Source organism: Xiphophorus hellerii, chromosome 4 (genome assembly GCF_003331165.1).
Source record: "Xiphophorus hellerii strain 12219 chromosome 4, Xiphophorus_hellerii-4.1, whole genome shotgun sequence".
Taxonomy (NCBI): Eukaryota; Metazoa; Chordata; class Actinopteri; order Cyprinodontiformes; family Poeciliidae; genus Xiphophorus; species Xiphophorus hellerii.
In genome coordinates this window covers 11,648,650-11,667,830 of record NC_045675.1, presented here as the reverse complement: position 1 = coordinate 11,667,830, position 19,181 = coordinate 11,648,650, and the positions used below count along the sequence as shown (strand labels likewise).

The 19,181-nt window shown below is 37.3% G+C and overlaps 1 protein-coding gene across 1 annotated transcript in view; it reads right to left on the bottom strand.

Annotated features, from left to right (window-relative positions):
* The window catches only part of ush2a (Usher syndrome 2A (autosomal recessive, mild)), a 191,874-nt gene that overhangs the window by 135,009 nt on the left and 37,684 nt on the right, over window positions 1-19,181 (bottom strand). The window contains 14 exon segments of the mRNA XM_032560862.1: window positions 936-1,059; window positions 2,417-2,523; window positions 8,242-8,389; window positions 8,550-8,725; window positions 10,342-10,623; window positions 11,451-11,598; window positions 11,707-11,830; window positions 12,218-12,446; window positions 12,557-12,715; window positions 12,841-13,004; window positions 15,724-15,904; window positions 16,782-16,916; window positions 17,047-17,272; window positions 18,843-19,126. Of these exon segments, the coding sequence (XP_032416753.1) occupies window positions 936-1,059; window positions 2,417-2,523; window positions 8,242-8,389; window positions 8,550-8,725; window positions 10,342-10,623; window positions 11,451-11,598; window positions 11,707-11,830; window positions 12,218-12,446; window positions 12,557-12,715; window positions 12,841-13,004; window positions 15,724-15,904; window positions 16,782-16,916; window positions 17,047-17,272; window positions 18,843-19,126 (2,487 nt within the window).

Sequence of the window (19,181 nt, the reverse complement as noted above, 5' to 3'; positions counted from 1 at the left end):
AGATTGACTGGGGAAGTCATTCTAAAGGAATGTTACTGTATGACCGAAGTTGTTGTGTGAAGACCTGAACATAAAAATACATGTATGTGTATGTAACCGTACTCACAATCTAAAGAACACCAAAATGGTTTTAAAGAGCCGATATTTTGTATTTTTCAAGGCACACAGTGCCATTTTATACTGCAATTAAGTAACTTCAGATGCCATAAAAAAGCTGTATATATCAAAAATGACTGAAAATAAATTGGGCTTCGTAATTTGACATCTTGAAACTGGCCTTGGTCTCTTTAAGAAGCTCCTGCTCTTTCCAACATGCTGCTTTCAGTACAATATCACAACAAAGCTTCTCATAATGCCATTAACAGTACTAAGCAGTGTTGGACTGAGACGTAGTTTGTTTGATAAGCTCGACAGACTTGCAGTTCCACCAGGTGTTTGCTAATTGCTGCTTCTGCTACTAGTCTTTTGGAGCAGTGTGGGGCAAAAGTTTGGCTGGGAATTGCAGCTCCAAGGAGAAGCTTTGGGTAAATAGGTGGAGGACTGTGAGAGCGAGTGCTTCTGCACACCGAGTGGCAGCCACAGGAAATTCAAACATGCATGAAAGAATCAAAGCAACACTCCCGGTATGTTTTTGATGAAGAAATAACATTAAAACAATATAGGAGGTTCAAAAATTTCTATACCTCCCCATAATTTCTTTTTATCATTAAGACTTAAAATCGGACAGAAAACACAAAGGGCAACTCAGGACAAATTGAGGACAATCAGTGCAGAAAAATGACATTATTTTTGTTCAACCAATGCATGTGTGGATTTGTACTATGTCAGAAAAAAATTAAAACATCCAAAAGATTTCTAAATCTCTTAAGACTGGATAGTATAAAAATAAATCTCACTTAAGATGTAGCAAAAATAATTTAGACATAATTCCTTACCTGTAAAGTCAGCGTTATTGGGAAGAGTATTACTGGGAAACTGGTAATAACCATTCCCTGGGAATCTAGTTCCTCTGATAACTGGTTCTTGTGGGTCAGAGAGTGATACGTCTGTTCTCTCCACCTGTAAAAGAGAAAAATATAGTAGTAAGAGTATTAATATAATATACTGTACAAAATGTATTTTGTAAACTTAAATATTAGTTACTGTTAGTAATTTTATTGTGCCCACAACAGGGATTGTGATTCGTCTAAAATGTGTGATATTAAGTTTTACACAGAAAAAAAACCTCCAAAACATTCCCAAGATTTTTGGGAAAATATTTTGTTTAGACTCATGAAACCAAAATCATGAGCCCCATTATATCCAGCATAAAACTAAAGATACCTCAGATGGAGAACATCCTACTGAAATGTCATATTGTGATGACCTGTGTCTGTTTTACTACTTAATAATCTGAACCATTTTGGGGGTCAAGTAGCTCAGTGGTAGAGCAGTTGCACCTTTTGCCGAGGCTGCAGTATTCAACACAGTTGTTCCTGGTTTGACTCCTGGCCCCAGGATGCATGTCTTACTGCTCTTCCTCTAGTCCAGCTACTGCTGAAAAGAGGCCACTATTGCCATAAAAATCTTTAAATCAATAATAAAAAAAGACCTGCACAACTTGATGGAACCATAAATTCTGCTCTTTATCAGAAAATGTAGCAAATCAGTTTGCTTATATTTTTTCTGAAGCAGATCAAAAAAACATTTAATGAGGTTGAATTAAAACAACTCTGTAAAGAAATGCGGGCAAATATTTGACTTATGAGAATGACAGTCAGTTATGAAAAACAATTGATGGCAACTGTTGCCAATAAGCTCTCACTCAGACTTAGAGGATGCTTGACTTTCAACACATGCCAGGTTAGTCTGAATAGCTTTTTCTAAATGAAATCAGGATTTGAAAACTGTTCTTTGTATTTACTCAGATTATATTTCTCCGATATAAAACTTTTGATGATCTGAAACATTTAAGTTTAAAAAAAAAAACAAGTAATAAAATAACTGAAAGATCATAGAGAGTTTAGATGTATGAATAAGGAATTCCTTGTAATAAGTGCATTTTCAAGTGGATTAAAATCTCTCAAAATCCGACCACTAAATGGTGTGGTTCTACTAAGCATGTAGAACAATTTCTAGCACATCTGCCTTCGGATGTGAAATGCGTCACTCAAAATAATAAATGTCTATCATTACAATAAACAGATCATTAAAGTTATTTGAGACTTTCTCTGGAAACCCTGGATATGTGCACTAACATAACAACACAGGTAAAGACCGTCTAATGAGAATCTGTGTGTCATTAATCTCTGCAGGAATTATTTACAATATCTTATTGTAGACCAAAGAGGGGAAAAAAACCTCATTTACATTTATAATAACCAAATAAATAAAGCATCTGATAACTTTTAATTAAACTGTAAACCAGTTATTTTACCTGGTAAAGTGGGCTAGGTCCATTAAGTTGAACTGGAGGATCCCAGTCTATCTGAATGGTCGTTTCATTTACAGGATGTAATCGAGGTGAAGACAATCCTGTAGGCACTGAAAAAAGAAGTGGGAGAAAAGATTAATCATGCAAATTGTATATTAATAATTTGAGATCAAAATGTATTTGTTTGCTTTTTTCCCCAGATGACTTGTGCCAGGGCCAGAATTAGACAGCCTGTATACTTATTATAGGTTAAATGTCTAAAATGGTCTGTGTAAAAAGATGTTAATAACATGCGAAATGTGACAAAGGTGGACATGTGTATATGTTTGTATAAGAAGGCTACTGGAAAGAAAAAGTTAAAAAAATAAAATAAATAAATAATGTGAGATCAAATGGGATTTTGTTCAGATGATTGAGTTTGTCTCCCTGAAACAGCATTTTTAAGCAAAATTTTATTTAAATTCAAAAACATTCTGACAAACTTTGCAGTCGTAGTTAACCAAAAATGTTTGCCATTCTATTTTAATTAGTCATGATATTTAAATGGATTTTATTTCCCACACACAGTCCAGCATTGACAAAAGTCATGTTTTCATGCATGAAGCATCCATTTAATTTTCCTCCTTCACTTTAAATGTTAAATTAAATGTCCCTTTGAAACATAGCAGGCAGTACACAGGCCATAATTTTATCGTGTATCATAAATAAATCAGCTGCAGACCGACTTGATATAGGGAGAGGTAGAATAATGGAGAGAGAAACATGTCATGTCATGGACTGGTATAGGGGTGGGATAGATGTGTGTACATTAAGTGTCATTCCATCACTGTTTCAGTGTTCGTTTCAGTAATTGTTTAAATGGCCTGTGGTGAGAGTAAATTAGCTCAGTGTGACAGATGTGGACCATGGTTGGTGTGAGTGGTAATAGAGCACTTAAAAGGGAAGTGGATAGCTCGTTTTAGACACCTCATATAGGCACATCCAGCAATAAATTACTGCAAACCAATAGCAAACCAGTCCATTGATATGGAGCTATGGCAATAGACAATATAGATGTGGCAACAGGCAACTTGCTCAGAACAGTAGAGAGCAGTTTTTCTTTTCGTAAAGGTAAAAACTCTACACAATATTAATAAAAAGAAGTTAGTGTTTAAGTAGAACATGAAGGTCAGCTTTAAGGAATTAAAACCAACTGTTTTTGTAAATAAGATAATACAGGCCACTTACTGGATTTTTTGTGAAACCCTCAATCTTGTGGCTCGAAGATTTGATCAAATTAAACCTTAGCAAGCACACCAACTCACATATTCAAGAACCACGCAAAAGCGTTTGTTATCAAGGCACAAGAAGTCAATAGTCATGCAGGTCATGTTTCTTCGCAACACAAATGAAAAATATATCAGACAAAATTAAACTAGAGGAAGCAGTCTGTCCACTCTTTACAGTAGTGTCACTTTCTGTAGTTGAGGCAATGTAACGAAAAAGCTCACATTTGTTGGACAAGTGGTCCAATAGAATGCAAAAGTCTACTTTTACTATTAAATATGCGCTATTCTACTACTTCACCACAGACACCCTAACACACACAAAACAATTTAGGCAGAGAAGGTGAGAATGTTGATGAACCAGTAAAACAGAGCAATGTTAGCTTTGCTGACCTGGATCTCAGTTCTGTTATTTTACATTGTACCAGATTTGCTGGCCCTCTTAGGGTTTAAGGTCCAATTTTAGGCAACGTAATTGGCCTTTTCTTACCTTTTTTCCATGTCAAAGAACACAGGAATCACAACAACAGAAGATAAACATGTGCAAGTGGAGGCATATAATTAAGTGAAGGATTGATATTGATCATATAAGATCACAAATCTTTGTGTTTTCCAAATCAATCGTCTAGTAACGTGTTACAAAATGGTGATGCAATATTTGGCTATATTTTTGCTGACCATTTCAGTGCTCATTGATTCAAGTAATCATACACACCACAGGATAAGAAACAAAATACAAAATGACAGAGCAGAGAGTTAAATTACCAAACTAGAGCAGAGATATGTTCACTTTAGAGGTGGTCTGTGGGTTGTCCTTGACTGTTCCCACCATTCTTCTTCTCTGCCTCTCTGATATTTTCTTGGTCTGCCACTTCTGGGCATAACAAAAACTGTCCCTGTGGTCTTCCATTTCCTTATTATGTTGCTCACAGTGGAAACTGACAGTTTAAATCTCTGAGATAACTTTTTGTATCCTTCCCCTAAACAACTATGTTGGACAATCTTTGTTTTCAGTTCATTTGAGAGTTGTTTTGAGGTGCCCATGATGCCACTCTTCAGAAGAGATTCAGATTGGAGAACAACTTGCAACTGTGCACCTTAAATACCTTTTCTCATGATTGGATACACCTGGCTATGAATTTCAAAGCCTAATGAAGTTACCAAACCAATTTTGTTTTCCGTAAGTCAGTGAAAAGTAGTTAGGAGTATTCAAATCAATAAAATGATAAGGGTACCCAAATTTTTGCACCTGTCCAATTTTGTTTTAATGCATATTGCACATTTTTTGTTAGTACAATAAACCTCAATTCAATACTGAAACATTACTGTGTCCATCAGCTATTAGATATATCAAACTGAAATAGCTGTTGCAAACACCCAAATATTTAGAAATAAAAATGGGTGCCCAAACGTTTTCATTCAACTGTATGCATATATATGTATAGTCATTTATGATGCTATTATATTTCCTTGTTGGTCAACTAAAATTTTCCTCAGTACTACGGCACTGACATTTCGATGAAACTCACATGTCTTCCTATGAGTTAACTAAAACACCTGCAGCAAGCTAACTGTTCACCTGAAAACTTGATTTTAGTTGTCAACATGGTAATGAACCAGTTAAATCATGGAAAGGCTCCCATGAGGGGGTGTCCAGGCGTGTTGGTGTGTTTCCTGTTTTTGCAGTGGCTGCCATGTCTTAACAGGCTCTTAGCAGACAGCTACACCATGCACATAAGTACACCACTTATTGACATTGTGATCCCTTGCCTTGCATATTTCTTTTCTCAGGAAGGGCCTCAGGCCAATTATGCATAAATCAATAAAGTTCCTGTTCTGTTGAGTGGTGTTACAACGTAAGCGTGTATGTGTGTATGTCTCTCTGTGTGTATGTCTTGTAGAACAAGCAGTTATGGATGTAGGATACATAAAACATCACAATCAGTCCCTGATTAGCCACTTACTTTACAATGTGATCAATAACTTTGCAGGGAGACACACCATCGAAACCATGGCAAATGCATCAACACACATCGACGGAGATCTCCTTCCTTGTCTCATTATGTCCGCCACCATGTGTGCTCAAACATTTAGTCGTGTGCTTCGGTGTAATTCCAGCGGTTTCACAGATGTCGTCTCCTCACTTACAGCAGATGGTAACTGACTCTAATGGTCCAGGCTTATGTAAGGGACATTTATCAGTGCATCTGCAGCATGCTCGAGTACGTCTTACCAGACACACAACTCAATGAGAGGATAAATCTCACCAGAACATCGTGAGATTCAGGAGATCTCACGATGCTAAAATTACAAAATTTTCAAGTAACTTACAGTTGTATATAGAAACCTAAATATTATATTTTGACACTAACTTAACGTTTCATATTCCAGTACTGTTCATATAAGTAATAAAATTAATTTCACACTGATTTGGCTTTAATTTAAGAGCTAAAATAAAAAGGTATAAGGTACCATGACTTCTGCTATAACAATCCCCAAACACCCAGAGAAGAAGCACATAGTATATAGACTATTATGATAAAAGACATAGTAACAAATAAGAAAGCAAACTCTACCGAACAGCATGCCATTATCATTTCTTACAGTGGAATCAAGGGACATCTTTGGCGTAAGATGAAAAAAAAACTGTGGCAACAGATGTGGCTGTTAAAAATACATTGAATGAGTCAACTGGGTACAATATGCCATATTGAATTGTACAGTATTACAGTCAAGAGAAGTCTTTGGAAATCACTTGAAATAAACACTGTCACTGTGTCAACAGATGTAGCCATTAAAAATGCATTTAAACAGCCGACCAATTACAAAGCAAGACATCTTTCATTGCTCTACACATGAGGGATCAACACAGAAATATTTGCAGTGTAGCTCTTAAACATGTGTTGAAAGGTTGAAATCTCTGAGCAAGTATTTTCTTTCATCAGTTTTGCATGCATTGTGTGTTTACCTGAAACTGTTATCTTTGTTTAAAAGACAGCATAATCAGAAAGCTTAGAAATCCTAAGATAACAGATGGAAATGTGTGTCGTGGGAACAAGTTCTCATACTGCTATTTGCTATCAGTGAATAAGACAAATAAAGCCAGAATTAAAATGTGAACTACAAAAAAATGGAGGATTGTTGCAGATTATAGATGGACAATCTAATGAAGTCACTAAAAACAATCTTACGTCTGTCTGTGTCGATTCTGGAACCATTTAAATGCTGTACAGGCTATTAATCTACAGAGAAGAACCAAAGAGACAAAGTATGTGTGTTTCTCTAACTCTGTGTGTGTCTGATTCATGACCAGCAGGAAGTGTGTGCTACGCCACATTTTTCTCTTTGTAATTAACAGTAAATTGTTTTTACTGCTGGCACCATAATATCCCCTCTGGTTAGCATGACCAATGCTGTCACCACTCAAGCATGCAATGACTGACTGCTCTTCCTAATGTGCTTGAGCGTGCCGATGAGAAGCTTTGTTACACTACATGATATCATTACTATATAACATGAAATACTTTTGTCAATATCAATGTTAACTTTTTGAGCTGCTATGTATTTGTGTTTTTGTTTGCACTATTTAAATTTGTTTGCACCTCAGCCAAACTCATTCTGCATGATGTTGGCAAGCTTCTCTGGTATTATATGCCTTCAAAGTTCCTCCCACTGTTTTAACACATCCTTAAGTGATTCACTAGTGACAGCAAACAAGAATTACATACTGTTGGATATTGGATTCACTAAACATATCTGACAATACTGAATGCTTAAAAACGGAGTTAGCTGTAGATTCAGCCAAAAACATCAACTGTGGCATACTGATCTAATAAAACTCTGTGATAGGCGATATCAAATTTAAAAGTGCTGCAAGTCGATTGGCAGATTGGTTGTTTTAGTCCAATCTGAAGTGTGAGGAGTGTCATGATTAGGTGGTTGTAGGTGGTGAGGATGAAGTGGAGGACCCAGGTGGGTGAGTAGTGATGATGGTTTAATGATGAAAAAAGGACAAAAATCCAGGCAGCACAGAGGAGCTTTTACTCTGTCTATTCTTTCCAGCGCTACACCTTCAAAACATCATCACAACAAAGTTTTGTCATGATACCGTTAACAACTGTAAGGAGCATTGGACTAAAAAATAGTTTGTACTAAAAACTCAGCATACTCGCAGTTCCACCAGGTGTTTTCTAATTGCTGCTGCCGCTAGTCTGGAGGAGGTGAGTGGGGGAGGTTAGCTCTGTGAGGCAGAAGCATCAACTGGAGACTGCAGTTTTGAGGAAATATGCAGCACTTTGTGAGAACAAGTGTTTAGGCACCAAAATTGCTGCCACAGGAGATTCCTCAAACATGAATGAAAGAATCAAAGCAGCACTCCAGTTATGTTTTTTTTTAATGAGGGAACCACGTTATAACATGAAATAAAGCTCAAAAAAGTTTATTTTACATAATAACCCCCTTTAGGAGCCCATCTTTTCCTTTGTCAGTGTAGAAAGGAATGAACCCTTAAGTATGCATCAGAAAATATAATTAAGCTTCTGTCAAGGCATCTTTTTGTTGTACCTGCTGGTAAGGTCTGCCCCGTGCTTGGCAGACTCGTAACACAACCCATTCTTGTGCACAGTGCAACCGTGAAGTTGTAAATGTGGTATGGCTTCAGTCCTTCTACAATGTGAACAGGCCATGATGATGCTTCCATCCTACGCAAGACCTGAAAACAAGATAAATATTTAGAATCAAAAGATCATACATAATGACAGCTAAGAGAATAACCATTCAAAAAATAATTTTTTTTTTTTTTTTTTTTACATTTGGACTAAAAAAGACATGTTTTAACCATCATATCTAATATTTTTCATTGAAGAGCTCACCTGACTTATGACTGGAGGAGCATAGGGGTTGGTGGTTTGCTCAGTTACTAAGTTGACTCTGTACTCTGTGACTTGTCCCCTCGCAATGATGCCGTAGCCCTCAGTAGTGTTCCACGTTACGTTGAGGGTGGAGGATGACAGTGCAGACACATCTGGAGGAGCAACAAACTCAGGGGCTGAAAATGGACACAATAACATTTCAACCATAAGTTGCAGCAAAGTAGCAGTACAACAAGGGAAGAAAATGGCAGAAGAAAAACACAGAGACCAAACATCTCATATTCTCTAGCTATGAAGTATACAGCTCTGGAAAAAATTAAGAGATCACTTAAAAGTATCAGTTACTCTGATTTTACGTTTTATAATTATATGTTTGAGTAAAATTAACATTCTATGAATTACTGACAATATGACTCCGAAAATCCAAGCAAAAATTTAGTATTTATTTGCAGAAAAAGAGAAATGGTCAAAATAACGACCTCAAATACTGCAAAGAAAACAAGTTCATATTCATTTAGAAACAACAATACTAATGTTTTAACTCAGGAATAATTCAGAAATCAATATTTGGGGGAATAACCAGGAGGTTCGCAATTTTTTATAGAGCTGTATGTTATGTTCTGTCAGTATTTTATAGTTTAAATAGGACATTACATTATCTTTTTTTTTTATTTACTGAAAATTCAGTAATTTCATTATATATACAACATGAGAAATTTCTAGCAAAGATAACATGGACAAATCATTCTTATGTGAACTCAGTGGTTTTGAGTGTTGTGCAATTCTATGGTTGTGATAACCACAATTACACGACAGATTAAAGAGGGAAATTCTTTATTTCACCATTGATGGCATCAAACTGTGAAATATGCTATGAAATGTGATTTATGGTCAACATAACCACTGTCATATCTCTGCCATCCACCCTGCATATGTATGTGCTAAAACCCTGGCACACATTTCACATCTAAAATCGTGTTATCACATGCTTGTTATCCAGACACACAGCTGAGAGTGATGTTGGAGGCAATCATTTAGTCTTAATGAGCCATATCATCTCTTTGAAATTCAAATACCTTAATGAGTTCCCCCTCCCCCATATGCACTTTTTATTTCCCTTTCCATTTTTTTCAATCAATCTGACAGTTACCCTTGTTTCCTTTTTTTGTCTTTTTGTTGAATTTCTTAACTATTACTTTATTTAATTTTGTAAGCAGATGACTTCTCCATAGTTTACACCTACTGATGCATATCTAGCAGAAATTTCTCGTGGTCTGGCTTCTTTCTGAGTTGTTACATTAAGGTGGTGTAAAGAAGAGGCTCACATTGGAGAATTTATTTCTTCTCCAGGAATATTTTCTCACACTGTGCTTTCTCACAAATCAGCAAGTGTTCATGACCTTCTTCTGTCAAGAGAGAAACTTCTGCTTGGACATATTTCCAACTTGTAGAGTCTATACATAGTCATCTATCATCACAAGGTCAAACTTGATGCCAAAATATAACTCAGATCAGTACTGAGCTAACAGTTAGCTGGTAGATTTACCTGCTGAGGTAAAGAAACTTAGCAGTTGTAATGAGGATGTTTTTAAAACCATTTATTAAACATGGTTTCTAAATAACAAATGAAAAAAAGACTGTAAATGTATTTGCCTTCCACCCATTTTGTATACTACATGGAAATCAATCATTATGTTTCATGTCTATTTTACATATTGCTCTGTTATGTCTACACAGGGAAAGCGAGCCCATTGATCTTCAATATTAGAAAGTTACAGCAGTGGATACAAACCTCCCTCCAAGGTGTGTGCTGTGGTCCATTCTGATGTGACATTTCCAGCACTGTTGACGCTTACAACTCTTAGTTGATAGGCTGAAAATGCCTGCATATCCTCTATAATGGTACTACTTTCAGGAGGGGACAATGTAGTCTTTTTGGTTGAATTTTGTTCTGGGAGGACGCTTGGATCCAGCCAACCAGAGCTGGAGAAAACTCTTGTCTCGGAGGTAAATGCTGATACATTCTTTGACTCCAGTGGTCCACGGAGAAAGAGCTCATACTTGGTGATGATACCTGTGCCAGGAAAAAAGGAAAATCAAATCAGTATATGAAACATGAGTAATAATGACGTTATGCTTCCAAAAATTAAGATTTAGTTAATTAGTTTCTGTGCTGCCTGGACAGTCACAAGACAGTCACACAGCAACAATCTTCAGTCAGAGGATACTTCATTACAAAACTGACTGCTAACCAGAGATCCTTCCTGTCCACCACCATCCACTAGTTTTTGAAGATACTTAAGATTCTTGGATGATAAAAAATAAAAAGGCTACTTTTATTCTTCTCTATCCACACCATCTTAACCAGTAAAATTTCAAGGTTGGCAAAGACAATAGTACTGAATTTGGCTCAGAGAAATAAAAGAGAGACGACTTGTTTTTAAACCAATAATAGATAAAGGTGCAACAAGAAAAACAACAACTAATGTGAGTTCAGGGCACAGTTGGGAGGGAAATGATCAATAAGAGCAAAAAGACAAGAGATGAAAACAGGGAGAAACTCAGGTTTTACAGCTTTGTTTGACACTGAGCCTTAGAGCTACTACAAAGCTCTCTGGATTTACCAAAGACACTCTCAGTTCAGTGTGTATGTTGAGAGTGTGTAGGAGTTTATGTGTTTGTGTGCACTGTTATGTTGTTCCTATTCAGTGTGAACGAAGAATGCAAACATCCCTACTGTTGTGTTTCCTGAAATTACACGTTTATATGTAGGTTTTTTTTTTACAGTTGTTCACATTGACAGAGAATGTTTGGGGTTGTTCTGTATTATGTAGAAAAAAATAAAGGAACTCAATGCAACGTAAGCACAGAGAGACGGAGTGTATGCACATGGCAGTATACCATTGGGCTGACTCGGAGGCTCCCAAGAAGCATGCAGTGTATGAGGTCCTGTAGCAGTGATGTTGGGAGCAGACTGGTTTTGTGGTGGTGCAGCAGCTGTCAGAAAATACAGTGGAGGGCTAGAGGTGCAGCCCCCAGAAGAGCAGGCCTGGAGATTAGAACAAAACTTTATTTTAATCTTAGGAGAAACAACGGCCAAGTTATGGCCAAATTTAAATAAGTAAAAATATTGCACATGGCACCTGGGCATACCTACCTCCAGTGTTACAGAGTACTGTGTGAAGGCCTTCAAACCGCTTGCCACGGCCTCTGTAGATAAACCTATGTAGTGAATAACCGGCTCTGCTTTATCAGATAACTCCACTGATGATACCACAAACCTAAAAGACACAAATAAAGAAGATATAATCAAGTTTTGCTTTTAGTTGTATTATTATATGGTGGTATTCTGTTTAATTTAAGTGCAATGGTGGGCAAATGGGCAGCTAAGAATATATGCAGAATATTTTAGTTGCACAGACACCAAGTAAACATGTAGACAGTAACTTTACAATATGAGCAAATTTTTTTGTCAATATTTTTCCAGTCTCATTTGCCTCATTTCCTTTTGCCTACTAGATACTCCCCACCTATGTTCACTACAAAACTTCAAAATCTATCCTAATCTTTCAAATGTCATTTGAACTTGAAGTCCAAAACATTGCACAGGCTGCAACAAGAAAAGCTGTAAAGTCAAAGTGCTCTTTCTATAAATACTCAGTCATTACCTTTCGACTGGGCCTGTATCATTTCTTGGTATGCTCCAGTTAAAGCTTGCACTGGTTGGGCCTGGTCGTCCAAGGAGGTTTAAATGAAGCTCCTCTCCAGAAGGTGGAGCTCCTAAAGTCTGGTACGAGGCTGAAGCACTTATTGTCTCACCAGCTACATTAGCTGTGATGAGCCAATAGGAGTAGTTGGTAAAGGGAAACAAACCAACGTCCACAAAGGATTCAAGGCCTTGACAAAAGAAAATTAAATTAAGTCAGAATACACAATACAGCAGTATTTATGCCATGCAAATAAAATTTGGGAAAATTAAACCTTTGAAAAGCTGTGTTGGTACATACTGAAAGGAAAATGTCTCTGGATGTTATGAACTGACTGTCCATCCCTCATGAGGGTGTAGTTGAGCCTATGTGAATTTGGGGAATCAGGTGGATGCCAGGAAAGACGGATTGATGAGTAACTAAGAACTGAGCCAATTGGTGAAGGCTGCTGTGAAGGAGCTGTACAAAGAAACAAAACCAAAATTAGAAGGAAAATTAGGAGAAACAAACAGGGTTTGAATCATTTTATTAATTCAAAAAACTGGTGAACTGTATTAATCAAACTAAAGACTGATGGTACCCACATTTGCTGCATCCAAAAGGGTTCTCAGGATCAAAATGACTTGCTCCAGGCTGGCAAGAATCACACTTGTCTCCGGTTACCAGCAGTTTACACACACACATTCCTGTGTCTGGATCACATGAACTATTGACACTGCCCTCTGGATCACATGCACAAGGCTGGCATCTATTTATGACAAAAAAATGGGAAGCAGTAGTATGAGGAAATATCTCCTATGCAATAGGGAATTAGTGAACTTTAATGGCTCATATGGTGTTCTGTTGAGAATAACAGTGAACTCTTCTCAAACTTTTATGAGGTTAAGGAAGGTATCTTAATGAACAAAAACTTAAAACCATCTAAGTTGTCTTTGACACATCACATTGCTTACACAAAACTTTTTTTCTCCCAAAACACTCCGCATCCAAATCCATAGAAAAAGTGCAGCTTTTCCACACATCCAAACAACCTGCTCATGCACAACAATAGAATGGGAATTGTGCAAAAGATTTTTACAACCTCCAAATCAATCAAGTGTGTTCACAATTATATGAACAGCACATAACTGTTGTGCTGTTCCTTTCCACTGTCACCAGTGTCACCAGTGGAAAGGAACAGCTTGCTGTATTTATAACAATGTTGACAATTATGGCTTGAAGATAATGAAAAGCCGAAAGATAGTGTCTCAGAATATTAGAATACTGGGAAAAAGTTAAATCCAGGAAACTCATGGATTTAACTTGAGTTTCAAGTTAAATCCTAATCAGCTAATAAACTCAAAACACCTGCAAAGGTTTTCTGAACCTCTAAATGGTCTCTCAGTCTGGGTCTTTAAAGTATCTTTTCTTTTAAGATACTTTACTTCTGGTGTTAAATAAGTAGCCTAAACTGAATTACAATTTTGACTTATGAATCTAAACATTGTGTGATGTTTATAGGACTCAAGATTAGTTACTGCGGGGTTCTGAAACAGCCCCTCTATAGATGCTGTGAGAGTAGTGTGGAAGCCTGCTGGAACCAAAAACGAAAAGTAAATACATTATTAAATGTGTCTTCAAGAATGTGCAAATGTTTAAAGATGACTGTGTGTGTGCTTGAGAGTGAGAAGTGCCGGGTCATCTCCTTAACACTGTGAGGGAAACCCTAACCACCATCTATCCCACCCCATAGCTGTGATATTAACTTCATACCCCATCAGAGTCGCCAAAGTGTGTGTCCATTTGTGTGACTGCGTGTATTTGTCTGACGGTGTCTGTGTCTAGGTCACTGGTTTGGTGTTACCCCCGCAGGGCCAGGGCAGTGGGTGAGCATACGGCCACCCACCTTACACCTTTACAAACACACACACAACACATGGTGCAGTATGTGTGTTGGAGAACATTTAGCACACCAGTCTGGCAAACTGAATCGGTATAAACCATGCTACTGTCACCTACACACAAACATTATTGATGTGTGTTTTTATTCGCTGCATACTGTACTCACATATTATATGCATCTCTCTCTCTCTCACACGCACACACACGCCCGCACGCACACACACCCCCCACACACCAATGCACCTTCTTTATTGCTGTGTGAAAAGCCACAGCCTCGTAAAGAGGCGCAAATTTGTCCTGCCAACTGGTGCACCAACACGGATACACACGCTGATACAGAAAGTGCCACAGTGACTCGACCTTCACTCCCTTTTCCAAGGAGAAACACCAACATTGCACCCAGTCTTCCTTTTATCAATGAGCCTAAAAGTGGAGTGTTTGTGTTTTTATGTTTTTTCATGCCATTAGGGAGAACCATTAATGCACATTAAATCACATTTCAGCATGAAATTTAGGGTATACATAGAATAAATTGAATATTGTCACCTTCCTAGTAGTAGTAATGGCCTAAGTCATTTTTTTTGCCAAAAGTGATTTTTGCAAAAACATCACTACCTCTTTATTGCCAAAAGATGAGATAAAAGAAAAAAAATCTGTTTTGGCAAAGAATGACTTTGGTCATTATTCTAGGAAGAATAACATGTTATAATTCTTTTAAACATCTTATAATCTTGTTCTTTATACAAAATATCAAACAAACTGTCTTGCAAAAGTACAAACACTCAAAATTACAGGGGTTAGCAAAAAGTTGTGCACAATAATGTGCAAAGCTGAAGTGGTGAAATGTTTAATTAAATTAGCTTTCTTTAGTAGTAGACAAAATGGTTTTCCAGGTTTAAAAAAATCGCCAATTAAATCTGATGCATGTCTTATTCTAAACCATCTCCATCCTTCTTCACAGCTGAGAGATCTCAGCCACAGCCTGATGTCACCTCTAATTAAGCCACACCAGAAACTAAAGCTATCAGACAAGGTCAGCTAAAATACGCATCAATATACCAATGTACACACACAGAGTGGACAACTGGTCAAACAGTTTGTGGTCAATCCATCTACTATGACACCTTGTAGAGTGTGTGTGTATGGACGAGTTTAATACTGTGTCTAAAGTGAACAGTTATTTGTGGATGAGTGTTTTAAGCTGTGTGAGCATGTGAGATGGCCTGCAGGTAGCAACATGAGCAGCAAAGGTCAAAGCAGTTCTTAACTCATGTAAGTCATCTGTCTGCTCACCTTTCTACAAACTCTCCATATAGGGATTGCACCTGGAGGCACTCTATGAAAGCTACAGAAATCCATGAGTTTCTTTAATGGAGAAAAAAATAATTGGGGGAAAAAACTTTCTAAGATACACAACTGATGAGGCATCAGGTAGCTCAGTGGTAGAGCAGGTTCACCATAATAAAGTAATCTTCATTCAACTACTACTGAATAAAGGCCACCAGTGAAGATGAAAACCTTAATAGATATACAATTAACATTTCTCTTTGTTTATTAACGTGTGAGAGGGTTTGTGTTAAACCTACCTTCCCAGACCAGGGTTAAATCCAAAGAACATCTCACGACATTGGTCACAGCGTCTTCCTCCCACTGAGCGATGAGCACAGACACACTGTCCATTCTGGCTCTCACAACTGAGCTGCATTGCTCCCATAGGATGGCAGTCACACTCCAAACACACACTGTAATCTGGAGTGAGGTAGAAGCCTGGACAGAAATAAATGAAAAAAAAAAATTAATTGATGCACTGCATGTTTGCAATCAAACATGCAGTGCAGTATTTTGATGAATGATAGCAAATTATATATATATACTGTATATATAACGTTTATATATGCAACACAACAAGTCTTACAATAATACAAGGGTAAATGATTTTGAATGCAGCTTAATACAGTTTGAAGCAACCATTTATGCTTTCAGTCATAGTTAATAAAATGTGTTGTTTGCCATTTATCTGTAATAAAATTTAACACCGAACCAATAAAAGTGTCTGAGGTTACATTAGGCACTCCACATTTCAAAGCATAAATCAATAGAGATAATTTTTCTCAATGCCTGTGAGCTGATAAATACATTAAATATTCTGTTAGCCACTTAGGCAAGTATTACCTATTAAATGTGGACCATAAGCTTGCACTGCAACAACAGAACTATTTAAATATTACTGTTCAAACATATGAAAGTGAACACATTATGAGAAAACATAATCAAAATGTAAAAATACAACACTGACTGCATTCAATGTGAACATCTTTAAAAATAGTCTCAAAACGTCCACCATCACAAATGTTTTGCTGCTTTTATCACACAAAACCAATCAAAAGGACAAAAGTAGGTACAGCTGTACTCATAAAAATCTTACAAAACAAACAAAAAAAAACCCTGAAATTCAAAAGACAAAACAAAAAATGCACAAAAATGTCTATATTCACACACACATCAAACAGAATCCCAACACCTGGAACATTTCTGACACAGAACTTTAACTCTTTCATAACAAAACCTTAACCTGTTAGGAGTTATGTATTTTTTTCTTTTTGTGAACTCATTTATCATCTGTCAGTCAGTTATTTTAACTTACCAGGTCGGCAGCTACTGCAGTTCTTTCCATGTCGTGATGGGATACAAACACATTGCCCCGTGGCGCTGTCACAGGTTGACCCTGTCACTGTTCCCCTGGGGTCACAGATACATGGCACACAGCCCTGAGACAAACCTTCTGACAAAAATAAAAACAAGCCGTGTTATTTGACTGGTAAAGACTTACATAGCAACCAGAAACCTCCATGGTAAAAAACTACTAAAACATTTTAAATGATAAAGGTTGGACAGAATCATTTTCTTACTCTCAAGGTCTAAACTTCTGTTATAGTAGTTTTGAACGCAGCTGGTGCAGTGGGCACCCTCCACTCCTTCCTTGCAGGGGCATTGTCCGGTCCTCATATCACACACACCCTCTGGCACAGTTCCACTACTGTCACACACACACGGCAGGCAGCCCAGGCTGTTGCGCTGCTCCAGGGTGTGGTAACCATGACGGCATGAATCACAATGATGGCCCTCTACATGTTCCTAAAAAAGCAAAAAAAGATGACACAAAGATCAAATAATACTGGTCATAAATGTGAAAATGTAATGCATTTTGGTGTATTACCTTCCCTTTACTCTGATTTATTGCTTCAAATTTGTTGTCACAGTTTTAAACTTACATTTGGCCAGAGTTATGTATAAAAATCCTTGTCCTTGATTTCTTTATAAATCATAAACAATGAATCTTACATATGAAGCTTTTCATGTAGTATGAATGATTAGAATCTAATCCCAAGAAGTCATTCGAAATAAAGATATTCTCTTTGAAAACGGATAAAACTATTTGTTCCCAAGCAAGTGCCATTCGGACGTGAAGATTATCCTTTCAAGGAAAGTAGAATCATGTTTTTTGTGCAATACATTATTTAAGGCTGTCAGTGTGTCACATAAAAGTGTGCAATAGGAATACAGGTATATAAAAAAGATAGGTGCACCTCATCAGGTTAGAATATCCTCAAAGTTTTTTTTTTTGTAATTCAATTAGAAATGAGAAACTCATACATTACAGAGATTCATTACACAGACTGATATATTTCAGTATTTTTTTGAAAATTTTCAATTTTATAGCTGATGGAACCCAAAGATTCTGTTTCTCCAAAAACTTGACCACAAGATCAAAACACAACAGGGATTTTAAATACACAAAAAGTATGTTATAATGTTACACAATGATGAAGAAGCCTGCTGACTTGACACTTGTCTTACCTCCAGAATGAGGTTTACATAATGCTCTTACCAAGGACATCAAGTGAACACTGAGTGGAAGGAAAAAACTGTGCTGCAAAACATTGGAAAAGCAGCAGATTTAAGTACAGCCCTGAAAGATTCCAAAGCAAATCTCACTTAAGAGTTTAAGGGAGATTCACAAGGTGCTGGCTGTGGTAGAAACTAGTGCTTCAAGAGCTGCCACATTCAGGACATTTTGTTGTGATAAGCACCGGACTGTTGTTTAGTGGTTCATAGTTAATTTTTTTATTGAATTTTTAAACCAGTGTCCCACAGACCTGAGGAAGAGCAAAGAGACATGGAATCCAAGCCGTCTAAGGTTCAGTGTGAAGTTTGCAACAGTGACGATTTGAGGAGTCTTGTCTTCTGCTGAGGTTGGTCCATGGAGGTTAAGTAAAGCCTTTTGCAGAGAAATATTACAGCATTTCATGCTCCCCTGCTGTTAAGCTTTATGGAGATGCTAATATTCTACTGTTGCACCAGCTTCATGTGCCAGAAGCACCAATGTTGAATGTTCATATCAGAAGAACCAGAGGCTGATGACTTTTCATGTCATACTGTACTGCATGCTTTTGAGTCAGCTGACATAATCCTTTTTTATTAACTTTTAATTTTCCAATTCTCTGAGAAAGTAAATTTTGCATTTTCATCAGCAAAATGAAATGCTATTCCTTGTAACTTTCAATAGGAGTAAGGAATAAACATTTGAGACACATGCCTCTGGATGGATCAGATCTATTATAATAAGTCTTGACATTTTGAACTTGAAACAATATATATATATTTTCATATTTATTCTAATGTACTGTGATCCATCTGCACATACCTTACACACACACTGGCCCGTGTACGGATCACAGTTCCTCCCAGGCACCGTCCCGTCACGTGAGCAGTTGCAGGGGGCACAGGATCCCTCCAGTCTTAAGCCATGCAGGCCTCTGCCGCATGAATCACATCGTTGGCCTCCCACCCCAGGCTTACACTCGCACTGCCCCCCACTGGGCTCACAAAATGAACTGAGGGAACCCAAGGGGTCACAGTCACATGGGATGCAGCCATCTGGGTGGGAAAGGTTCCAGTATCCAAACTCACAGCTCTCACATGACAGACCTGGATATGAGAAGAAGTGAGCTTCAGAAAGAATAAAAATACAAGCTTCTGTTTT